This window comes from Notolabrus celidotus, chromosome 7 (genome assembly GCF_009762535.1).
Source record: "Notolabrus celidotus isolate fNotCel1 chromosome 7, fNotCel1.pri, whole genome shotgun sequence".
NCBI lineage: Eukaryota > Metazoa > Chordata > Actinopteri > Labriformes > Labridae > Notolabrus > Notolabrus celidotus.
This window is the reverse complement of record NC_048278.1, coordinates 9674399-9689026: the sequence shown is the minus strand read 5'-3', so window position 1 is coordinate 9689026 and position 14628 is coordinate 9674399. Positions and strand designations below refer to the sequence as shown.

Below are 14628 nucleotides of genomic sequence, written 5' to 3'. Positions count from 1 at the left end.
CTCATGGAAAAAAGTCCTTAAAGCGTATTTTTCTGTTGATTTTTCTTGAAATCTTTCAGACTTTTAATATTTTTTCAGGGTTTTGAATGAAAACATATTCTTATTAAAGTTCATGAAAAATAATGCAAAGAGAGACCTTTACAGATAACCATAAGATGGTAAAACACTATAGGACAAAAACATGCAAGGTAGCAAGAGAGGAGGGAAAGGGAGAAAAGGAGGATGGAAGGAGACAAAGGGGAGATGAAGGTCTGAAATCAATGTGTGTATGAGATGAGAGGGCAAATTATGCATGAGTGTGTGTGAGATGAAAGGCCGGCAAAAATACCAACGGGCAGCTGGAACAAATTCAAGAGCCAACAAGGCCCCCCCTTCACTGCACACACACACACACACACACACACACACACACACACACACACACACACACACACACACACACACACACACACACACACACACACACACACACACACACACACACACACACACACACACACACACAAACCGCGCTCTCTCTGTCCAGCAACCAAAGTCTGCATGACAGCAGTCATTGTGACAGCTGATGAGATTAGCATACTTTTAAACGTCTATTAAAGCTCCCCCTTGTTTAGGGACTTTTTATTGACACAGTGATGTGCAGAGACACAGAGACACAGAGACACAGGGGACAGTGTGTGTGTGTGTGTGTTGCGTTGTATGTGTTGTGCAAAATTCACAGTCTGTCTTCACCAACAACTGATACAGCAGCTCTGTCAGTGGCCTTTGCTTCAGAATAAGTCTTGGTGTTCCCCTCTAGCTTAATATCTTGACTCTGTCCTGTATTTCTGATGCAAAACTGACTCTGGAGGGGAACCTACTTGTCACGGCCCCAGCCACTCCCTCTCTCTCCCATGTAACTGATTAACCTGTAACTGAGTGGTCCGGCCATGTCAAGGACTCCCCAAAGCTCTTACTGCTGCTTGGAGGAGAGAGGATCAAGGAGAGAAGAGGAATATCTGAGGAGTGATCAGCGAGGTTACACGAGAGCACAATATATTTTATCTTGTGTAGCGTCATGGTAATAATCTCGGCCACATTTGGGACGTCTCATGACCTCCTTACAGACAGTCTAGCACCTTCTATTTTCCTGTTTGCCTTTTACAATGTGTTACACCACATCAGTGACTTTGCAGCAACGTCCATGACATGTATGATGTGTCGTCATCGAGGGACTATCATGACAGGCTGAAAGAAGAGAAATGTTGGCGAGAAATAGCACAGTAAAAAACCTCAGTTGGCACTGGTTGTTTACAGGCATTGGGGGCGTTGTCTAGCCCAGCCTCTCTTCCTTCCTTCCAATGTCATCATGTACGTTGTGATGATTGGTCGTGTATCACCTTGTAGTCCATCCATTAAGTCACAGAGCAAATTTATGACTCTGTGATCACCTAATCTGACACAGTGAACATCGCAACAGACAAAAAGATTGTGATTTCTGACATTGGCATAAGATGGAAGGAAATGGCACTAGTGAGGGATGCATGGACACAACTTTAGAGAATCGTGAAGCACTAAGCGTCCCTTTGCTGGAAATTCCATCCATCTGCACTGTTGGCTGGAGGGATCTGATTGGTGCATGGCCCTGAAATAACTCACTAATCACAAGCTTCAAAAGCCTGGGCAACCTTCAGGAGGCAGCACTGATTGCCTTTGTGCCTCTCTTTGGCTATTGCGAGTTGAATTATCTTTGCTTTAACTTAAAACAGCTGGTTTGTATGTTTCTTTTACCCGATGAGCTGGGTCATAACACTAATGCTTCATGCTCTGATAAATTGAGAATGTGATGAAATTAACGTGAGAACACGGAATAAAACATCATATGTAGTTTTACCGTTCTGCAGGTCCAGGATGTGGTGTTTGTCCAGTGTCCATCCACCCATGTTGGATGCATCCATCTCATAGCCCTGCAAGAAAGCCGTCCTTTTCTCCCACAGGATGAGGTCCAGACACGACTCATATTCAAACCCCACCGACACTGCAGGAAACACGCACAGTTTATGCAGGTTATTCAGCATTTTCCATTAAAAGTGTTAAAACTCAAGCATAGTTTCTGTGAAAAATAAAGTTAGACAACAGGTTTGAACCACAGAGTTAACCTCCATCTGTCTGCTTTTATAACATCAGCTGACTGCTGCTGCTGGTTCACTGGGGTCCTCCAGTCTTTCACCAACACACACATGCAGACACACTTTCTTTGCACAGAGAGACAGATTGTAAGGCTTGTCTGTGTGTCTCTGTGAGGTTTTGTCAGCTGCTAATAAACTCAAGTGACTCATGGTAAAATAGTAACATCTGTTTGGTTGGTCATATTTCATTTAGTGCCATCAGCGATCTTCAGTAGATACGGTAAGTCACGAGAAACTTTGAGCCATGCAAGGCTAACTAAAATTTGACTGAGATCTTAAATGTGACGCAAACATGACCTAAAGAAAGGATTTGGCTGGAAAAGTTTTAAAGTCTGAATATCTGGCCGGCAGTCTTTTGTAAACTTTTAAACTATGATTCTAAAGTTGCTTTAATGCTCAAAGCTGCAGTGTCTACAAAAATATGAGTTAGAGAAGCTGTATGGGTCAGACTTACTCAAAGAGAAGAAATCTTTGAGTTAAAGCCGGAACAATAAGAGTCTGAACTGATCACTCCGGATATCTACCTGAATAAACACATTATCCTCTCCTTATTTCTGTCTGTTTAGTCTCTGCTGTTCTTGACGCCCAGGCTGCCAGCGGCGCTCTGACAGCTGATTATTTGTCAGTGTCAGTGAGTGCCTCACTGTAATCGCTGAGGTTTGTTTGAGTTAACCTGACGAAGTACGAGCTGTGTTTGGACTGCAGACAGACGATACGCCTCCACGTAGATCATCTGTACTGCTGGAGCTGTTATTAATCACTGTCCGAGTCTGAGAGGCCGTTCAGTCAGACTCCGAACTCTGCATTACACAAATTACTCAGAGAAAAAACTCAGAGAGCATGGAGCCAGAAACTGCAAGCAGTTTCAAAATATTTTTTTTCCCCCATGCCTACAGTCTAAATTGTGTACGATTTTAAACAAAAGGAAAACCTAATTTAATTGAATTACCTCTCAATAAAAACTGAAGGTTTTCTACCTTAAAATGTAAATAGATAAAACTTATTTTTCCTCTAATTGGCAGACTGCAGAGGACAGCTCAGCAAATGTTAGAGAAGTGTTTATAAAAGTTTAACCTTCTGAGTTCTGCAAGAGAAATGACCCCTGTGTGTATGCATTAGATTTTCTGCTTGCAATAATGCAGCACAATGCCAGCTGTCTCTAAATACTACCCTGATGTATTTTTTGGGAGTATTTTGATATGCTTCGGACCCCTTGATGCTTACAATCTAAGCTCAAAGGTTATAAAAGCAAAGAAACAACATACATTGCAGGAGCATTGAAGTTATGTCAAGGATTTTTAAAAGCACAAATTCTGCTGTATTTCAAGTTTTGCAGATAAAAAAAAACACAGTGATCAACTCCAAACAAAGAAACATCAATGACTATTTCCCAACACTTCAGAACCTATTTGAACTCTGTGTTATTTTTACGTTTTTGAGTGACATTTCACAGTTGTGTGAGCTGCAGGGGCGTTTCATGACTATTTTGACAGTCAGACAACCTGGGGCACTGACATATTATTCTTAATATACATACTGAGCAAATATTTTTGCTTTAAGTGATGCCATTTCTTGCTTCATGCTCCTAAATCTGCACAGGATATTACGGTTATGTAAGTACTGCCAGATGTGGCAGTCGGTTTTCAACAAGTTTACATCAGAATTAATGTAAAATAAAGAAGCCACAAAAGACCGAAATAGCTTTGGCTGTAGTAAGAATAAAGGCCTTGGATAAACTGTTTTTTTTAAATAGGTTGTTAAAATCAGGATGACTTAAAAAGAGGCTCCCCTGCAAGCCTGTTTTCGAAATTGTTAAAAAGATTTATTTTAAACCAAAGCAGGCAAGTCAACCTAACTGGTGCAAGCGTGGCAAAACAAAGTTGACCAGCTTGCCTCTTTTTTGTCTACAGTTTATACATTTATTAAAGACTAAGAGAATAGATTAATGACTTTCCTATCTTCATTTTCCTTTCAGCGTCAACAAATGCACTTCAAATCATTGGAAAAAACAGAGGTTGGGGCCTCTACATTTGTGTCTTAGCTCTACATTTTAACACTCGCAACACGTGTGCTCCTAATATCCCTGTGGTTACGCTCCTGAATCCTAACTCATGAGCACCAATTTCAGAAGTGTTACAAAACACAGCCGTAAATCTCCTTTATGTGCAGCACATTAAGCCGGCTAACATAAGTAATAACTCAGCGAGGAGTGTGTCTGCTGGACTTGTCCCTAATAAAGGTGTCAGAGGGGTGAGCATGCTCATAATGTTCAGACCATTTCCCTGTCAAAGCTTTTTTGTGAAGCATGTTTGAACTCAGCCACAGCTGTCTGCTCAGTTATGAATGTTCTCCACAGTTACTGTTCAATGTGTGCTGTAAAACTTAATCTGAGTTATTTCAAGTTACATCAATTTAATCTCCACCTGTGCCATACATTTATTCCACTATTATTTCATATGATTTACAGAGTTTATCATTACTTTCACCTTGAAGATACAGCGAGGGAAACGATGACAGTGATCAACCAAACCCAAGGACATTCTAGGTATACTTAAAACTTAAAGTTTTTCAAAAATTGAATAACATCATTTCCATACGACTAAAGTTTTTAACAAACAAACAAAAAAGCAGAATACTCCAAAGACAACACCACAAACTGAAACAACCAACACAGCTCTAAAGAGCAGAACCCCATGAATGTCCATCCGACATCAAGTGAAAAAGGAGGACAAAGTCAGATGTTGGATAGGACACTGCAAAAATATATTTATATATTATTAGTAAATAGCCAATTGTACCCAGTTTTACAAAGTTAACCTTGTTCAGCCTTAAATACTTGCTTTTTTTAATTTACACTGTGAAGCAATACAGGCAATACTTCAAAAGTCTACTTGACTGCTGATTCACTTTTTGTTCCCTGATGATAAAACTTAAATCCACTGGGCTCAGACCTCAGTGAAAAGATTCCTGGCTGACACCACATTGTTTTTCTTTAGCTGTGGACTTCTTGTAATGTTAAGGTTACAAAGAAAGTGGAGGAGGTGACAACAGTTTTGGGAGAAAAACAGAAGTAATAGCAAGCTCTAGATGCTCTTCAAAGAGCTCTGAAACAGGCACTGTTTTTGGTCAGAGCAGGGGGCCAACACACAGAGACAATGCTCAAAGAAAGCAAATGACCAGGTGGTCAAAAGCAAGCAATAATTTGCTACAAAGTCCATACTAAACCTTCCAGAGCTGTACAAAGCAAATGTAACATAAAATCATGTGGGAGAGCCATCATGAGTTCCAAAAGTGAAGCTGTTTTATATTTCTGCTGAATTCTTACAAACTCACAGACATCAAATCTGTGCAATTTACAAAAAAAAGGGTATTTTCTGGTCAGTGATAGCAGGAGACTCACCAACTGCCTCAGACAGTCCATACACTCGTTGGCCATACGCGTCCGTCTTGTCCCAGATGAAGGTGTAAGATAAATTCGGTTGAGCAGGAAACCACTTCTGGAAAAGGCGACCCACCACTGCCACCATCAGGTGGACCTGGAGAAACAGATCCAAACACAAAACTCACTGATTGGTTGCTCAGGCTACGGATACGCGAATAAAAGCACACAACCAAAAGAAGAACATGTTTAAAACCAGACAGGACAACCGAATATTAAAACAAATGAAAAAGTACCCACAACCAAAGAACATAAATTTGCTGCTAAGCAGGCACAGAACTGTGCAGTGCAAACTTAAAAGTGACACAAATAGATATGCCCTGCAAAAATAGAGACCGAATGCTGAAACTTGCTGCAAACTATAAACAAACAAACAAACACAGACATGCTCAGAAGAATCACGATAACACAAATACAAAGACGCACTTCTAAAAACTGAAAATAAAACTCAGAGAGGATGTGTTTTAAAAAACAGGAAGGCATTCAAATGTAAAAAACCTGCCGCAAAAAACAAAACAAAAAAGAATCACAAGAAAAAACAGAAAAATTTATTTTTAATTCTCTGTTAAATTTGCAGTGTTTCTGTATATTTTTTACACTGTACTTTAAAGGTATTAATATATAAAAAAAAATGTTTGCCAGCAGTTTATTTTTATTTTTGTGCATGCATTTCAAACAAGTGAACACATATTTTAGTTTCTTTCTGTTTTGGTTTTGTTTGCATGCCCTTTTTAGGTTGCTGTGCATTGTTCTATCAGGGCCACCGTACATGTCCCATATCTCACCTTCATCAGGTTGAACGGTATGGATGACTGTGTCATGGTGACTTTGAGGACCGGTTTATACCCAGCAGCTCTGGAGCTCAGGTAGATGAGGTTCAGATCACTGCCAGGGATCGAGGTCTTTTCTTGTAAAACCTGCAGAGAAATTAAAAAAAAGAAAAACACAAACACGTCAGCAGCTGACACGGATTCTCTGTCCTGATTGGTGTAGCTTCATAGTCAAAGAGAAGGGGCTGCTAATTAGCACACAGCTTCATACGGCCGCTAGCAGTGTTTGCTGGGAGAACTCTCCAGAAAGAGAAAAACAAGCATCAAACCATCTGTGCCCACGACAGGGTGCATATTTAACTTCAAAACTTCAGTGGAGCTTTCAAAGCAAGATTTATACGAAGGAGACACAAGATATAGATATAAATAACATTTACACATTTAAACATTGATGATATCACTTTACTAAAAATGATTTTTGCCATCCTCTTGCCTCAGTGGAAACATAAATTTATTCCACATCATTTGCTTTACATCTTTAAAGGAGGGTTAATCTGCATTTTTTATGGGGTGTACCTGCAGGTGAAGGACGAGCAGAAGGACTGCTCTGACTTACACACACACACACACACACAGACACACACAGCTAGTCGACACCTCCTTGAACTTTTTAGTACTCATGTTGAGATATCGTCTCTTTACTTCAAAGCTGCACTTTCGCTCACTGCTCAGTGTCACTAACACAGAATCATCATCTCCTCTGCTCTCTGATAGAGGTTGAGGATATGTAAAATGAACGCAGGAATTCATGTGCAGGTGTGTGAAGCTTATAAATGATCAATGAACGGTTATACGAACGTTGAGTTTGTGCATGTGTCCTTATGCTGAATTTGAATGAAGGGAAAGTCTCGTTGGCGAGATCATACAAGAAGTTTAAACTTCATTAGACTCAATAAAACTTAGAACCAGGGTGTTAAAAAGGTAATTCAGGATCAAATTTATCTCCAACAAAAAAAGGGAAAACCAAATCCAGGTATAAAATTTAACTGGAAATAACTTTCCTTAATAACTGGGTCCTGGACTATGTCTGGGATCCTTTAGATATTCTCCATAATAAGGGCTACAAGCTGAGAGGACAAAGGAAGCCTATGACGAAGAGGTGGACTTCAGAAAAGAAGGAGAATCAAAAAAAGAAGTCTCCTCAGGGAATGATCCATTTGGCCCGTTTCAGTGTTATATTTTTCAACTGCAGTATTGCCTTTTCATTAGGCGAGCATTTAGTGTTCATTACAGATCCATTAAATCCCCTTTAAGACTGCCCTCCTCTCTGCCCTCCTCTCTAATGGACTCACCAAACGCAGCTCCATTCGCCTGCTTTAGATCTGCACACACACACTTTTACCTCTCACACACACACGCACATATGCTTTTCCTTTGTGGACAAACTCTTTCCCTTTATCACAGAAAGACAGACAGGGACACACACACACACACACATCGACACACACACACACACACTCGTCAAATAAAAAATAATTACGGAGCGCTGGTTCAGGGTTGTAAAAATATAAAAACACACATGAAGTTCTGTCATCTGTTTCATTTCCTCCGTGGGCTGTTTAACGCAATGTGACAAGAAAACACACACACACACACGCACACACATACACACACACACATTCATACACCTCTGCTTCTCTTTGTATTTCCCTCAATCCCACTTACTCTTTCTCCTTCTCTTTCTTCTTCTAACCTTCACACACACACACACACACACACACACACACACACACACACACACACACACACACACACACACACACACACACACACACACACACATGCAGAATCATACACACACGCGCACAAAGATAACACACTGTAATGTGGATGCAATTACAACATTCCTCCGTGATGAGCCTCAGAGAGAAACGTGTTATTAGACTCACAGGCTACTAGAAGCAGGGTGGGGCAGAGTGCGTGAGTGTGTGAGTGTGTGTGTTTGTGTGTGTGTGTGTGTGTGTGTGTGTGTGTGTGTGTGTGTGTGACTGTGTGCATGTATATACCACTAGTTTCCTGTTCAAATTACCACTCCAGAGCCATATCGTCTCAGTTGTGGTACCCTTTATGTTTGTGTGTGCGTAAAAGTGAGTGTGTGTTTGTGTGATTGTCTGCATCCCTTTCATTTGTTTGTGTGTTTATTGGTTTTCTTATTTGTTTATTAAATAAAGACTGTGTCATTATTTTTGTTTGTATTTTTTCTACAAGATTCTGATAATTAATTAAGATCTGAGTCGCTGTCACATATTCACTTGCAGCGTGTTCGCATGCTGTTTAGTTCAGCAGCAGTTCCTGTCAGGGTACCTAAGGAGGCGCCTTGAAATCGTGAGTGTTGCTTTTAAAGGTTTTACAGCAAATTCAGCAACAGCAGAGCAAAATATATGAAATGTAAAAGAAACATCAATGAGAAACCAGAGAGATATTCAAACAGTGTCAGTCCAGAATGCACTCAGGACAGTTAGAGAGATGCTAATGTTTCTTGGGCTGTTACTGTTAGGAAGCTAGCCATCAAAAAACAACAGCATTACGTTGGGTTAGGTTGAATTCTGATTAATAGCAGGTGGATTGCAGGTAGTTTTGAGTTTTATTAGACCCTGCAATGAGCTTTATTCATAATCTAAATCTCCACGCCGACATGATGATTAAGACCTAATGTTAGAGGACAGGGCAGTGGATAAAGCAGGAAAATCTGGAGAATGACATGTGGCAAAGGGACTTTGAGGACCACATCCGCTGCACAGAGGGTGCATGACTCAATTGAAAGACTAAACCTGCACTCCTGAAATGTGTTTCCTACTTATCAAAAACGTCCAATAGAGTCAATCCAGGATCACACAGAGGCAGTACAAAGTGCAAATTATCACAGTGAAAAATACATGTAATGAGACACAGACCTTGTAAGACTACCTACTTTCAAAAGGATGTAAAAGCCTAAACATTTAAATTATTTTCAGGGTCTAACAAACTGTTTTCTAGCTTTGAAAGTGGTGCAGTTAATTTTTTGGTGAGGTGTTTATATTTCAGAGACAGTTACAAAACTCAGCCTCAGATTCAGACCATTAAATTTAAAACAATAACATGTTTACCAAAGAAGAAATGCAACTCAATATGAAAGCGATATTTTAAGTCATAATGTGATCCTGTGAAAGGCCCAAAGTGTGTGTCTGTGTGTTCAGCTCCTTGTTGGTATTTGTTACCTGTGTTTCAGGTATGATGGGGCCGTCCTCAGGTGAACTTCGGAAAAACGTGGACAGAGGAGAAGCGACGATGACAGGACTCGGTCTGATGAATCCACTCAGGTCACAGCTGGGGATGTCGTTCTCCTCCTGAGCCAAACAAACACAAAATGAGCAGGTGAGATGTTAAATTCAGTGGATCAAAGTTTCTGTCCATCAGGGATCAGGTAGAGTGCTCACCTTCTTCATGACCAGCGTGTCCATCACATAGAAGACGTTCCACGGCACCCACACTGTCCTGTACTGAGTGAGGAACGGAGCACGCTCAAAACTCAGCGTGAGGGACGCTCCACCGTTCACCAAGAGGTCGAACCTGCGTAGAATCAACAACAAATAAAGTTACAGGATTCTACTGTGCAAGAAAGAACTGCTAGCAGCTGGACCATGATGTGAATACCTTCAAACCTATGTGTACTGTTAGCTTGGTTCCACTGACATAAATTTATATATGCAAGTTCCAGAAACAAAAAACTCAATCTCTTAACTTTGAACTTTCAATGTGTCAACACCTGACAAAACCTTCAGGTTGTTTCTTTAGAGAGCAGACTTATGGGAAAATGTTTTTGCCACCAGTGATAAGGAATATGGATGAGGCTTCCCTGAAACGCACTTGTTAAAGGACAGGTTTTGTGAAAAAAATATGTTTTTTGACATTTTGTTTATAGGTAAATACAGACAAGTTGATAAAACAAGAATTGTTGGGACAGTCTGAATCTTGGTAAAATCTAAAATATTGCATTATTTGTACATAAGATAAGACAGCACTCTTTCTGTTGGGTTGTTTATATTTCTCTATTTATTTTTTTATGCCATGCCTTTTGTCATTTTTAGGGTAAATTGTGTGTTACTCTGAATATAATTATCATATTTGCATCCATTTTTCAAATCAAGTTTGACTTTATTATTGTGCTATTATGCATAGGAATTAGGCAAATTCCTATGCATAAAAAAATCATGTTTTCAGGCCATTGCAATCAACGCATTCTGCAATAATGGATTAACTGAATTTATAAGATATGAAATGAGACCACCTTTTTACATTTTTTTTTGTCATATTTCCTCCTTTAAACATATATCCATATGACATATAGTTCCATTTCACTGTTATTCTCTTACTAATTTGTTCTAGTTTATGGCTTTGCAGTGACTGCAGAGTGATTTTAATATCAACAGGGGTTCATGAATATAAATGAATACATACATGCCATCCGTGCGTGTCACAGTGTATCCATGTTCTGGATAATGAACAAATGTCACGTTGACACCGATCAGGGGCGTCCCGTCTGCTGTCAACACCTGACCACGGATTATCGACACCAAGCTGCACACAGAGAGAGAGAGAGAGAGAGAGAGACAGAGAGAGAGAGAGAGAGAGAGAGAGAGAGAGAGAGAGAGAGAGAGAGAGAGAGAGAGAGAGAGAAAGAGGGAGATAAATAATATAAAAAAGAGAGGTTATTTTTCTGTCAAAGCTGCTATTATGCAACATTAGATGAGAAATTATCAACATTTTTCAGTCATAAAATATACAGAAAAAATCCTGTGGTTGGTTAAAACCAAATCTTTAACTGGTCTGGAGTTGGATGTACAGTAATACACTTTTAAAAACACACACACACACACACACACCCACACCCACACCCACACCCACACACACACACACAGTGCTGACTGTGTTATCATCCTTGTGAGTCATTGTGTGGGCGTTTTGAAGTGCAGTGATGCATCACTTTAAACAACAGTTGTGTTTCCGCTGAGCTGTGGCACTGGGAGCGCTGTAATGGGACTCCAGTGTTATTACCGCACTCATAGCATGACTGCACATCTTCATCACATGCTCACACTGGCTTAAATCAAAGCAGAGATGTGCACTGGATTTACGTCTTCCTCCTCTGTATTTGTGGATATTTTCATCACTTTATTTTGACGTGAAGTCTTTTCCTTTGGGACTATTTTCTGAAGACCAAACACTGGGATGTTTTCAGAAAAGTTTGATATCTGTTTGTCTTTACCTGTATGATCAGTTTGTTTACATGTTTCTATTGTCACTGCATGTGAGCACTGAAGGGAAGCAAAGCAACACAATGCAACATGCTGTTTGATTCCCACACACTATTTCATGGTACTCATGTAGACATGAGTCAGAGATATACTTCACGTACATAGCCGATTCCTTCATGATTGTATTTGTAGACATACTTGACTCCGTACTACCCGTCTCACTGGAGAACACTTCCAGAGGGCTGTATGCAACTACATGATTTGCAGGATGTAAACAAGAGACATGGCAGAACTCATGGAGGTTGCCGTTACGTTTACTTTGGGTCTCAGTTACAAATTCCTGAGCCAGAAAAGAAAACCGATGACCTGTGTGGTCGGCACCACCTCCAATCAGTTTTTCCATCATTTTCCTCCACGCGTGGTTTTTAACAGACATGTTGTCATTTAGTTTTCCGGTTTCCCTCTGGACGTTTAAAATTAATCTTACCACTCACCAGCTATTCTGACAGCATGTTTGTTGCTGTGCAGTGGAAATGGTGCAAACCTACCTATGACATTTTCGCTATTTACAACCAACAGGGGTGCAACTATTAGTCAAAACTGTCAACAAAATTGCTGTGAGCAAGATTAATTGTCGATAATTAGTCAGTTGGATAATAGCCCATGTTTTTCATGCTGTAAGTGGATAGAACATTGTTTCTATAGCTAAGTTGCTGTGTGGCATCTCACATCCATACTATCTTTCTATACATGCTAAACAGCGACACGTAAAAAAGGTAAGCAAAACTTTGCAAATGGCTTCTGATGCAACACCAATGTGTCCTAAAACTTCCAAAGTCTTGGAGCTTAACACCTTAAGACCACCTTATCTCTGTCTCTTCCTCCTCTCCTGTCATTACACAGAGGTGCAAATTCTATCCATGTTGGTTTAGCAGCATGTTACACATTAAAATGGTTGTTAATTGCAGCCAAGTTGCAAAGTTGTAAATGCAAATGTGCTTTTCACGTGTGCACACAGTGTTCACCCTCTGCCAGTATGGTTTGTTTGTAAGTTTGTCACTTTTAGCTCAAGGTAAAATTGAAACATAATTTCTTTGACTTTTAAAAGTGACATTTTTAAACACCCTTCACCAGTCCTCTCACACACATTCTCAAACACACAATGCTGTTTTGAGGACTAATAAAACATTTTTTATGATGAGGTTGCAGGGCCTTTCCATTATGGAAATACAGGACGTTTTTATTAGCGGGTTGTGGCCCTTCGCTCGTATGAAACATTCAGGCTGCATAAAAAATGTGACAATAGCAGAAAAATGGCCTAACATAACTGTCGTCATGTTTCTTTGCTGTCGCTTGCTCTGCCTTTCAGACTGCCAGCGTCTCCTTCTCTATTATCATACTAAATGAAAGTCTTGTCTGAGGAACATGTGGGCTGAAATGGTTTTTGGCAGGGGGGAAATAGCAGACTATACTGGATTGTGATCTCCGCCTGGCTCCATATTTTCTGGTTCTATTGGAGCAGACAGAAACGTGCAGCTGCTAATATAACCGCAGTCTGAGGCCAGGTAAGCTCTGACCTGCAGGCAGCAGCATTATGACTGGATCTATCACAACTATAGAAAGAAAACAAAGAGGAGACACACATTATCCCTGATTCCGCTGTGATGAAAAACAACAGGGATGTATGGAAGGACAGGAAGTCATTTTCTCTGCCCTCTTAGTGTATGGAAAGCCTTTCTATACGGCATGTAACAGAAGCCAGAAACAGCGGAAATCTACCTCAGCCATCCTCCTTCCTACTAAAGGAAACATTACCTTCATCATAAAATATGAAGTTTATCTTCCTTTGTTGTTCTGGACATCATTCCTGGTGATTTTAATATTTCACCCACTGTCTTAACCACACAGTCTCTGGGTTATTTCTTCTTTTTGACATTTTCCAACTTAGATTTCTTTCTCAGAAAACTTTTACGTCCATCTTGGTAACTCACTTTGACTTTTATTTCATATCGACTGCCTATATAGGCTGGCTTTGACCAACACTCTGTCATGTGATTCATATGATTTATGTCATATACTGTGTCTCTTTTCACATTCATTTTACATACAAGCATATACTGTATATGCTTCAAAACCCACATAAGAATATGTTCTGCTGTGGATGGACTTATCTGAGGAACCTTTGCCTTTCTGTCTGGACATTAAATGGGTGTTTGTGTTAGTGGAAAGGGTGTGACGTCAGTCCCAAGGCTCTACCAGCCAGATCGCCTCTGCCAATGACTTGGCAGCAATAGCAGTGATTCAGCGCACATTGAGGCGTTTCTTTGGCTTCACATCTCACAATGGTTGAAAATGAAGGCGTGTTGAACATTCACATATAGTCAATGGTTTATGCACCGCTGTTCAGTAGCTTGATTGGTTGTCTTGGCATATACAATGTTCAAAACTTTCTCTTTCACACCTTTTCACTCCTTCTCACTCCTCCAGCTTGGTCACCATCACCAGGTATCCCAACAAGCTTTGAGCAGCAAATCAGCCACGTGCAATAAACAACCATTGGGGGTAATTTTTCCACTGTCATAACTCTCTCCATTTTTCACTTCAGGGACAATATGGATTCAACTAGCTCTGACAATTATGATGTAAAACTAAATGTTAACACAGAGTTTTGGTAATGGTTGAGTGTATGTGAATATGAGGTTATGCTGTTTTGTTACAGCAACAGAAAGTGATGCCCAAAAGTAGTTAAATCCCAAAACACCAATTTAACCAAGATGTAACCAGGATGTATATTTGTTTCAGTTTCGATTTCTGGAATAACTTCCCACTGTTGTTCCCAAGCTACTGGTAATCTTCTTACCTTCTGTTGAAAGGACTCTCCTCAGTGATGACATGAGTGGATTCAGGACCAAGGAGGAAGTGAATACGCTGGAAGAAAGACCGGGCAGCCTGAGAAA

The 14628-nt window shown here is 40.2% G+C and overlaps 1 protein-coding gene across 1 annotated transcript in view; it reads right to left on the bottom strand.

Moving 5' to 3' along the window:
- tenm3 (teneurin transmembrane protein 3) overlaps window positions 1–14628 on the bottom strand; it is a 517897-nt gene that overhangs the window by 58863 nt on the left and 444406 nt on the right. Inside the window, 7 exon segments of the mRNA XM_034688142.1 lie at window positions 1874–2017; window positions 5569–5704; window positions 6393–6524; window positions 9635–9763; window positions 9854–9986; window positions 10875–10994; window positions 14532–14620. Of these exon segments, the coding sequence (XP_034544033.1) occupies window positions 1874–2017; window positions 5569–5704; window positions 6393–6524; window positions 9635–9763; window positions 9854–9986; window positions 10875–10994; window positions 14532–14620 (883 nt within the window).